This window comes from Pagrus major, chromosome 7, assembly GCF_040436345.1.
Source record: "Pagrus major chromosome 7, Pma_NU_1.0".
Lineage (NCBI taxonomy): Eukaryota > Metazoa > Chordata > Actinopteri > Spariformes > Sparidae > Pagrus > Pagrus major.
The window spans coordinates 813,294-824,209 of record NC_133221.1 but is presented as its reverse complement, the minus strand read 5'-3'; the positions used below and the strand labels follow the sequence as shown (position 1 = coordinate 824,209).

The 10,916-nt window shown below is 42.6% G+C and overlaps 1 protein-coding gene and 1 long non-coding RNA gene across 2 annotated transcripts in view; one reads left to right on the top strand and one right to left on the bottom strand.

Annotated features, from left to right (window-relative positions):
- The first annotated feature begins 674 nt into the window (after nucleotides 1-674).
- LOC141000179 (uncharacterized) lies at nucleotides 675-7,928 on the top strand. The gene is made up of 4 exons (XR_012179519.1): nucleotides 675-1,393; nucleotides 3,141-3,195; nucleotides 4,434-4,548; nucleotides 7,004-7,928. It is a non-coding gene; the product is annotated as an uncharacterized lncRNA (long non-coding RNA).
- A 312-nt stretch (nucleotides 7,929-8,240) lies between these two features.
- Nucleotides 8,241-10,916, bottom strand: part of slc6a8 (solute carrier family 6 member 8) — a 32,075-nt gene continuing 29,399 nt past the window's right edge. The window contains exon 13 of the mRNA XM_073470825.1: nucleotides 8,241-9,434. Within this exon, the coding sequence (XP_073326926.1) occupies nucleotides 9,300-9,434 (135 nt within the window). The 3' untranslated portion in view covers nucleotides 8,241-9,299. The remainder of the gene's footprint in view (nucleotides 9,435-10,916) is intronic.

Below are 10,916 nucleotides of genomic sequence, written 5' to 3'. Positions count from 1 at the left end.
ATATAAAGTCAGGCTCAGTCATCATCTCCTCCTGATGATATAAAGTCAGGCTCAGCCATCATCTCCTCCTGATGATATAAAGTCAGGCTCAGTCATCATCTCCTCCTGATGATATAAAGTCAGGCTCAGCCATCGTCTCCTCCTGATGATATAAAGTCAGGCTCAGCCATCATCTCCTCCTGATGATATAAAGTCAGGCTCAGCCATCATCTCCTCCTGATGATATAAAGTCAGGCTCAGTCATCATCTCCTCCTGATGATATAAAGTCAGGCTCAGCCATCGTCTCCTCCTGATGATATAAAGTCAGGCTCAGCCATCATCTCCTCCTGATGATATAAAGTCAGGCTCAGCCATCATCTCCTCCTGATGATATAAAGTCAGGCTCAGCCATCATCTCCTCCTGATGATATAAAGTCAGGCTCAGTCATCATCTCCTCCTGATGATATAAAGTCAGGCTCAGCCATCATCTCCTCCTGATGATATAAAGTCAGGCTCAGTCATCATCTCCTCCTGATGATATAAAGTCAGGCTCAGCCATCATCTCCTCCTGATGATATAAAGTCAGGCTCAGCCATCATCTCCTCCTGATGATATAAAGTCAGGTGAAGTCTCGTAGTCCACAGAACATTTCTGGAGCTTCACAGTAAAACAGAGTTGCAGCGTTCTGCTGAACAGCTGAAGCAGCTGGAGATGATTTAAACATCAGATGTCTCCATGCAGCTCGTCTGCTGTGATCACAGAGATCAACCTGATCTGAGGAGACCAGATTTACAGCCTTTATTAACATGAAGTCTTCGCTCCAGAAACTTCTTAATGACTGAAGTTACATTTTTGTGTGAACTGTTCCTTTAATGATCTTCTCAGTGTGTCACAGATCATCATTTAAATCTTTTTTTTTTCACTTTGTCTGATCTGATTGTTTGAAGCTGAATGTGCATGTGTGTTTTTGTATTTAGTTTTCTCACGTGGTCGTTTCTCTGGTTCATTCCATCGTTAAAGGAGAGAAACTAGTTGAATATGCTGACGTATGTAACAGTTCACTGTGATGACCATGAATATGTTTGTTATCTGACAGCCAAAATGTTCTGTTTCAGTTTTCACCTTCAATAAAGTGAACAGACACTCGGGACAGAAAATCATCGATGCAGGCTGATTTTATTCAAACTAAACCTCATTGAAATATTTCAGCGTTGAAACACGTGTTTCTTTGTCTGAAACAAGTTGTTTTCTTCTGGACTTTACACTCGTGTGTGTGTGTGTGTGTGTGTCGACAGTTGTGTTAAAATCTAGAGGGCGCTGATCACAGGAGTGATGGGACATCTGAGGTGAACCGTATCTGGACTCATGAGCCAAGAAATGGACCACCACAGGAGCCTCTGCAGAGTCCACAGGTGTCTTGTTTCTGTTTAATGTTGATTCTCACCTGGTTCACACACTTTCTAAAGTATCAGTCACTAGTTCTCACACTGCCTGTTTTCACCAGAAAACACGTTTCTGTGGTGAAGAAGATAAATTGATGTTTTTTGTTTGCTTCGTCTTAATGACTTTGTGTGATGTGACCGAAAGCTCCAGAACAGCAACTAAAAATACAGACTAGAATTAAAAAGACTTTAATCAAACAGTTTTCATAATTTCTTTATAATTCAGGTGGAGTTCTGAACTGAACTTGCACGATACCAGAGAGGTACTGTCAGTAGTACAAGTACTGTAGTTCTGTCGGATGGAAGAGACACGTTTCTGTAAATACTATATATTATGTAGTATTTAGGTGTGAATACTTCCTCCATGCTGCTCATTACTCTCTTCTCTCCATGTGAGTCTAAACTTAGCGTCCCATCTCGTCCTCTCTCAGCCTTAATAAGGCAGCTGCTGGTCTAAACAGACGTTTGGCATTAGAAACCGGTTTGAACAGCATCGCGGAGCCTCCCAACCGTCTCACCAGATCAGCTTTCACAGCCGAGCGCCCTGTGTCTAAAAACGCTGACAGGAGAGCGTCTCAGAGCTGGAACTTTTTTTAAGCCTTCAGTATTTCTGTCTCCTGCTCCCTGGAAGTCCAGGCTGCAGAGATGGCCTTTCACACAAACACTGAGTTTACTTTCCTCACACACCGAGCGAAGAGCCTTCACACTGATTTACTGCACAGAAGGTTTCATCACCAAGAAGCAGGAGGCTCCCACAGGTTCATAAAGCAGCCTGGTGGTCGAGTGGTTTAACACGAGGAGCGTGAAAAACATGGCTTCCTCTAAAGATCCTTCACTTAACAAAAGTACTTAAACCACATTGTAAAATACTCGGTTACAAGTCCTGCATTAGAAATCCTACTTTAGTTAAAGTACAGTAGTTTTATCATCTGAAAAGTAACCAGTAACTAAAGTTATCAAGTAAATGTAGAGTATAAAGTAGCAGAAAATGGAAATACTCAAGTAAAATACCTCAAAATTGTACTTAAGTACAAGTAAATGTACTCAGTTACCTTTCACCACTGGTGACTCATTAAAATCGGTTGCACTAAATAGATGAAGTTTTCTAGCAGCCATCTTTTCGTGCAGCAGAGAAAAAAGTTTGAGAAAGAAAAGTGTTAAAGGAACAGTTCAACCAAAAAGTAAAGTTCAGTCATTTAACATTGAACAAGTGACAAAAACAACTACAAACACATCAGATGTCTCCACACAGCTCGTCTGCTGTGATCACAGAGATCACAACCTGATCTGAGGAAACCAGAGTTAACCCTCCACCATGTGGTTGTGCTAACACTGTTAGCTTAGCAGCTACAGTGAAGGTTTGCTCTCTGCACGTCTTTGTTCTCTGACCTCTGAGTGGATTTGTGGACGTTTATTCTGGATGATTATCAAAGATAACGATCTGTGAGACTGAATCTAAGAGTGTGTGTTTCCTGTGTGTGTTTAAGTTTGAGTCATGACTCAGAAGGAGAGATTTTACACACATTTCACCAAAAACACATTTTGGACTGGACGACACGTTTGCTGATGATGTTGTATTCTCTGTTAGACGTTACTGAAGAAACATCTCGTCCACATGTTGAGACACGTTACTAAAGAGCAGTCACTCCAGGGACGTGCTGCCTCAGAGGGATGTGTGAAGGACGGTTGTTAACTTATCATTTCTTTCCTGTTTCAGTTTGTCTCAGAAGACGACAGGAGTGATCTTCAGGACCAGCAGTGAGCAGACTGCGGTAAGTTTTGGACCTGAGTTCTGCCTCTCAGGCTCCGTACAGACTGCCTGACTGCAGACACACAACAACCTCATCTGCACCATTAACGTGTTGAACTAGATTGTTTGGTGAAGATGCAAACACAATTTAACAATATCTTTGGAAGGTAAATAGTCTCATGTCATTGATTTTTAAAAAAACAAGAACAACGAGGCAGTAACCACGGAGACAGATCAGCTGTTTGTCATGACGTTAGTTTTATTGCCGTTGGTTTAGTTGGTGGTGAATGAGCACAGTGATCACAGTGGCTTACAGCATGGAGACCCTCACAGGGGTCAAAGGTCAATGAAACACAGATTACATCATCAGGGCTCAAAGTTGACGCTTTCATCGTCGACTTGGCGAGTGTTTGGCTGGTGACTCGTCAACGCCGAGCCCCGAGTGTCGTTACTATCGTTAACACAGCTATTAGTTCATTAAGCTACGACTTACCTAATCGATTGTCTAGTCTACAGTTATGGATGGAAGACCGCGGTTTACAGGAAGTCACAGAGACACGCTTACAAGAAAATGGCCGACGCTGGGATGAATGAGGTCACCAGGTGGTTCAGTTTGGGCTGGAAGCAGACGCGACTGAAGTTACAGACCATCAAGAAAACTTAGGAGTTCTGCGGTCTTTGTTCTCTGACCTCTGAGTGGATTTCTGGACGTTTATTCTGGATGATTATCAAAGATAACGATCTGTGAGACTGAATCTAAAAGTGTGTGTTTCCTGTGTGTGTTTAATTCCATTCTGGACTGGACAACATGTTTGCTGATGATGTTGTATTCTCTGTTAGATGTTGCCAAAGAGACGTTCTTCACTGTAAATGTCTTTCAGCTCAAACATCTCGTCCACACGTTGAGACATTTTCTGGCTCTGTCAGTGGACGATGACTCTCTGATTGGACAGTTGTGAATGAGCACATCAGCTTTCTACAAATCACAAAAAAACAGTGATTCAGAGGTCAGTTTTGTTTCACCGAGTCTTGGTCAGGTCAGAGATGCTACCAAGAGTTTTTATTTCAAAACTCAGTCAGCACAGGCAGGAGGCCTGGCGGAGGGTCGGGTGGAGGGTCGGGCGGAGGGTCGGGCTAAACAACGCTGGACTTTCACCTGCGTGAAACCAAAAGTTAACGGTGACTCTTTAACTGATGGATGATCTTTGTGATGTTTTTGATGAAATAAACCTTTACTGAGTGTTTCCTCTCAACGTCCAGCTCCTGTCCGCTTCCAGCCCAAACACGATGAGGTTTCCCACCGAGGGAGAGCGCCCCCTGTCGGCTCCACTGCTACAACATCTGACTTCAGGTCAGCTTCCCAAAAAACTTGAAGGTAAGAAAGTTTCTGAATATGATGATGGAAGACTGTTTTCAGGAGCACCAGTGACGTGTCAATAAAACCAGACCAGTCAAGAAAAGAAAAAAACTTTCTCATGATCGTAAGAAACCAAACAAACAAAAATCATCTTTTTCCACATTCCCTTTAAAATTCCAGTTGTTTCCTTTTGGAGGTTAAAAAACCACGTTGGCAATGTTTTTGGCTATAAAATCATTGACAGTATTTTTCAAAAATTATCTAAAAAATCATTAAAATAAAAGAAAACTTTAAACAGCTGCAGGTTTCAGAGAAACAGACTTCAGATGTTTTTTGGGAAACCGGCGCTCTCTGCTGCAGGAAACCAGCTGACGGTGAAGTTTGTTGGACAGAATCAACATCAGAACCTGCAGCAGACGATCAGTTTGTCACGTTTATCCAGCAGCTGCGGTTTTTGTTCTTTAAACGTGATTTTCCTGATTCTGTCACAACAAGTGTTTTTTGGCTGAAGAGCACAAAGACAAAATGACATGAAACAACATCAGATTTTGGTAATGTACATTTTCATTTTTTCTTTTCGCCTCAATCGGCTGCGGATTTGCACTTTTATTCACCCTCTGACCCTCCCAGGCTCCCGTCCACACACGAGACATTTAAAAAACAGTAATGATTAAAAATCAAAGATTCTACGTTTAAAACGTCAGTTTTGATCAGAGCTTCTATAAAAATCTTCTCGGGTTAGTCTGATTAGTGAAAGTCATCAGTGGCACTGAGTCACACGTGACCTCGACAACATCTCATCTCTAATCTCACGAGTTTGAATCAACAGCAATGTCGTTATAATCTGTCTGATTAATCTACTGAGCCTCCAGAGAAGCCAATCAGCATCAGCTCCACTGTAGAGGTGCAACCAATCAGCATCTTACTCATTGATCAGTCTGATTTCTTAATTAACCGTCAAAGATCGTCTGTAGCTCCTGATTCAAAGTGATTTAAAGTGACGGTCCAGTAAATCTGCTTGAAGATGATTTTCAAAGGTTAAATGTGGCGTTTTTTACTTATAACATCATCAGACACCTGATGACAGCTGTTTGATTACAGAGTTTAACTTTGACTTTAAATACCTTCACCAGCAGACTTTGATTGGCCGGGAAACAGAATTTTCTCAGATTCAGACGGGCTCGTTCTCTTTCTCACGTTTTTTTGGATTAAATCAAATTCACTTTTAAAATCAACATTGTGAAGAGCTGATTGGTTACTCCATATATGGTTTTGTCTCACATTAACATGTGATTGGTGTCTGGACTCCCCCGCTGGCTGCTGGGATATGTAGTTGTAGTGTGTGAGGTAGCTGTTCTGCTGTTCAGATGAGCCTTTTCTTCTTGTTTCAGTCGGCAGTAATTCAGCCTGTAAAATGATTTCATCTTCACTTTAAAAAATAAGTTTGTTTTTTTAACTGCGTGTGGAAATTAATTTATCATCAGATGAGACGAGCAGATCAGACTTTTCTTTCTGCTTTGAAATAATAACGTGGATCTGAGCCGGGGGGTCGAGGGAAAAACACTGATATTCAGAAAAACACAGAGAAAAAATAAATCATCTAAAAGTCTTCAGTATTGAGCACTTTGAAAATTAGAAATTAAAAAAAAGATAAAGAAAAAAAGATTCCCTTTCATAGTGTGTTCAGAGCCACACGAAGCCTCGACAGCCTTTACATCACTGCATCGCAGCAAACCCACCAAAATAAAAGCCCCGCCCGCTGCTTGTTCACGTGAGCCGGTCAGACACACCTCAAGGCCTCGAGCACCGACGCACGTCAATATAAACCTTTTCAGTGAATTATCATTGTGGAGCCACAAAGTTGGGCTCGTTAAACTTCGTTAAAACTTTGTAATCTTTAGTCGTTTCTGTCGTCAGGAGCCAGTGTTTTTAGTCACAGATCAAATTTCTGTCGGATCTTCAGTTTATTATATTCTCATCGGTGCTGGAGGACCTTTAAAGCTGCAACATGAAACAGGCTGAGGAGGGAAATATTTCCAGAAACACTTCCCATGATCCTCTCCTGCTGGCGGCCGACGCCGCTGACGGGACGGTTGCATAAAATAAAAGAAGTTTATTTTGAAAGTTTGAATGAGAAGTGAGGTAGCCTGAAGCTCGAGGCGGTCGCGGCCCGTTGCTCGTGTTCGCCGACTCAACGTGAACAATCAGCCAGAAATCATCATCATAATTACATACTGCATCAAATATAGATAACACACATATTCAATATATATATATCTGTCATACTGTATGTATCAGCAAAATAAAAGCCTCCACAAAATAAATCTCTGATTCATTTTACAATATGTAAAACAAAACACGATTTCTAACACCGTTTCTTTAAAAGTGCCAGCGACATTATTGTACAACAATCTGCAAATGTATGTAGATTTAGATTATTTTACATTCTAATCGAGATGTTTCCCCATGACAGGTGGATGTTAGTGGTTGCTAGGAGACAGAGTTGTAGACACGCCCCCGCAGACTGCTGATTGGTGGGGATATAAACCAGAGCCGTACGCAGGACATCCTGTGGGGCTCTGGGATTGGCTAGTCAACCGTACGGGCTCTAGAGTTAAGACAACGACGTAAGGCGACGCTCGCATCGAGCTGAGTCCTCCGGCTCTCATCTCTCCACCAGCTGATGTCGTCACCTTCTTCTTCTTCTACCAACCAAATTAAAGTTGGCCGCGTCGCTGCCAACAGGTACGATGTCGGCACGAGGTCACGTCTGTTTAGAAAGACCCAGCGCTCAGTGAAGAGAGTGACGAGAAATCAGCCTAAATTTAATTTCAATGTTTTGGTGCATTTAATGAGACATTTACTTTTTTATTAACATGTTTATTTATTATTGATTCTGACAGTTTCCGTCCAAAACAAATACAGTTGAACTAATGTGAGTTTGAAGCGATCGGCGCCGACGACCTTCAGCTGTTTGCTGAGAGCCTGATGTTGAGTGGGAGGAGCTCAGCGTTGATGAGACCGATGAGACGAGGCAGAGAGAAGAAGAGTGAACAGGTTGAGATTGGCAGTTTGGAGCCCGGTCTGGGTTCGCTCTGTTTGGCACTTCGAGCCGGGGACGCAGAACGAAGCCCGACCTTTGACCTCCTCACGGGGAGGTCAGGTGCAGAACATGAAGGGGTTAAAGGTCAGATCCCCGCTGACAGAGTTTCAGCTTTTCATGTAATTTCTGTCTTTGTTCACAGAACCACCACATGCTGCTCAGGACCGTTCTGGGATCAGTGGTCAGAGCAAGTGAGTCACAGGATTTAGTTTCAGAGCTGCGCTGACTTCAGTCCTGATCGTGTTTTATCAATAGTTTGGATCAACAGACATCAGAGTCGAGTATAGAAGAACCAATGAGAGACTGTTCTGACCCGGTATCATCATCACAAGCTGACAGCTCACACCCCCAAGACGCATTAAGGACACATTTTAAGATCCAACATCACCAGACTCCCTTAACAAATGTGTCAGTTTAGTGAGTTGTTGAGTTGGAGACACTTTATAAACTGTGTGAAACTCTGTCTCTGACTGATTCTGACTTATTTGTTCCTTCTTGTAAATTCAGCAAATGTTCTACATGAACTTCTTTCTGTCTTTGTGTAGAAACATGGAGTCTGTTTGTCCCAGTGATGGACGGGTTTGTTTACATATAGAGCAGGAAGTGACATCACATCCCAGGTTAATGTCGCTGTGAGGTGACGGACTGACAGCTGTCTGATGATGATGTCAGGTCTGATCAGTTTAGCTTCCTGGCAGCGTGGTGCGTTCAAGGGCCGCTGGTTGCTAAGAGGAACTTTCCTTCTTTTACACGTTAACTCTTCGTCGTGTGGTGAGAGAAACGTTTCTGTTTGTCTTCACATCAAACTGCAGCTTCAGAAGAGAAAACCGTCCTCGACTAATCTGAAGTTCAGTTACGATGCAAACGACCTTTGGTAAATTTCTGGGGGGGTCAGTCTGTCTACAACTCTGTCTGAAGAAACAGCCGACACACACGCACGCACATGCACACACACGCACACACACACACAGTCGATTACAATGTCCAAAATTGGCGTTTAGATCTTTACCCTCTGAGCAGCAGTGAGCCTCGCTGATGTTTCATGTTGTTAGTGTGATGATGACATAATGACTGGCTGTGTGTGTGTGTGTGTGTGTGTGTGTGTGTGTGTGTGTGTGTGTGTGTGTGTGTGTGTGTGTGTGTGTGTGTGTGTGTGTGTGTGTGCAGGTCCAACTCGCCCACCCCAAGACAAGATTGCATTGATACCCTTCATCCAAGATGGAGGACGCTGGACGGGAGACGTTCAGCAGCGTCTTGGTTTGGTTGAACACAGTGAGACGTCTCCAGCTCCTCCAGGTTCTGACGTTCTGCTTTTTGTTCTTTAAAAAGTCCCAGAGACAATATTTACATTTTCTTTACGAGAGCCAGAGGAGTCGCAGCCCTTTACAGTTAAAGAAACTAGCGATCTGCTCGTTTGAATCACAAATTTTGTGGATTTGTGGAAAAAAGGAAGCTGTGATTATAAAAACTGTCCTGGAGGAGCTGCTGTCTTCTTCCTCTACAGGTGTGAAGGATCTCAGTGGCTTTGGTGGAGACGACGAGGAGAGTCCGCTCTGAGGTCTGGAGGTAAATCTGAAGGGCAGGCGTGGCGGTGAGGTGTCGGCCATCTTGTTGTGGGGGGCGGGGGGGGGATGTAGATGGAGTGCTGTGATTGGTGGAGTCCGGCCTACATGACGCTCTCAAAGATGATGACCTTGTTGTCGTCGGTGCCGGGGGACAGAGAGGTCAGGGACTTCATGTCGGGGGCCATGTACTCCAGGTGATGGACCCCCCAGACCGGAGTGGTCAGATGGGCCCAGCGCTGCAACACAACAGGAAACACACAACAGCTCCGTGAATAATGTGTCAGTTAGAAAACACCGAACATGAAACGCTGATCTTTATTTTTTGAACTCGTGAAAACAGAGAATCAAAGTGTAAAACAGAGTGAAAACACTTTTTTGGAATTTTTTGTTGTAATTTTTACACCATTTTCTTTTTTTAGTGAATGAAATTGATGCAAAAACTATCATCCCTCAGTTCTGCCTCTCTGTACGCTGTGCTGTGGGATCATGTGTCCTGTATGGGTGTATTTTATGTACATGTGCTGTTGATGTTCACTGTATTTATCAATAGGACAATAAAGAATCGTCTCTAATCCTGACTCAGATCACAAGACGTCTCACAATAATTGTCATGTGATTTTCTTTTTACCAGACCTACTTTCTTCTCCATGCTTTAGTGTGCTCGATGAACAAAAAACAAACTGGTTTTTGATTTATAAAAATGTCTGACTTTTGACTTTTGATTCACACTTTTTCCTCAAAATTCCATCTCCCATAAAAAGTTTCTCCCGAAAATTCTGACTTTTTTTCCTTAAGTTTTTCAGAAAATTATTACCTTTTCCCCTCAACTTTTTCCTCATTATTCACTTTTTTCCCCCCAAATTTCTTACTTTTTTCCCTTAACTTTTTCTGAAAATTCTGACTTTTTCCCGAAAAATTCACTTTTTTCACTTAAATTCAGAAGTTTTAGAAAAAGTTCAGGAAAAATTCAGAATTTTGAGAAAAAGTTCAGGGGGAAAAAGTCAACATTTTGAGGAAAAATTAAGGGAAAAAGTCTGAATTTTCAGAAAAAAATATAGAGAAAAGTCTGAATTTTGACTTTTTACCAGACCTACTTTCTTCTACATGCTACATGCAAAATTCCATCTCCCATAAAAAGTTTCTCCCAAAAATTCTGACTTTTCCCCTTAACTTTTTCATCATTATTCACTTTTTTCCCTTAAGTTTTTCAGAAAATTCTAACTTTTTTCCCTTAAGTTTCTCTGAACATTTGGACTTTTTTTCTCATAACTTTTTCTCAAAATTTTGAGGGAAAAAAGTCAGAATTTGGGGGGGGGGAGTCTGAATTTTGAGAAAAATTTAAGGGAATAAAATCTGACTTTTAAAAAAATTAAAGGGAAAAGAGACAGAGTTGAGAGGAAAAAGCTGGAATTTTTAGAAAAAGTTAAGTACAAAACTTTGGGGCGGCTGTAGCTCAGTGGGTAGAGCAGGTGACCAGCGACCAGAAGGTCACTGGTTCGAACCCCGGCTCCCCTGGGCGGAACTGAGCCAAATGCCGAAGTATCCTTGAGCATTGCTCCTGACGCGCAGTTGGCACCTTGCCGTCAGAGGGCCCTGGCGACTCGTCCAGGGATATACCCTGGCCTCCGCCCATATGAAAACTGGATTTGGCCCCAGTAACCCCCACAACCCCCTGAAAGGGGGGGGATAAAGCAGTAACATCTCTGCAACCCTCACGG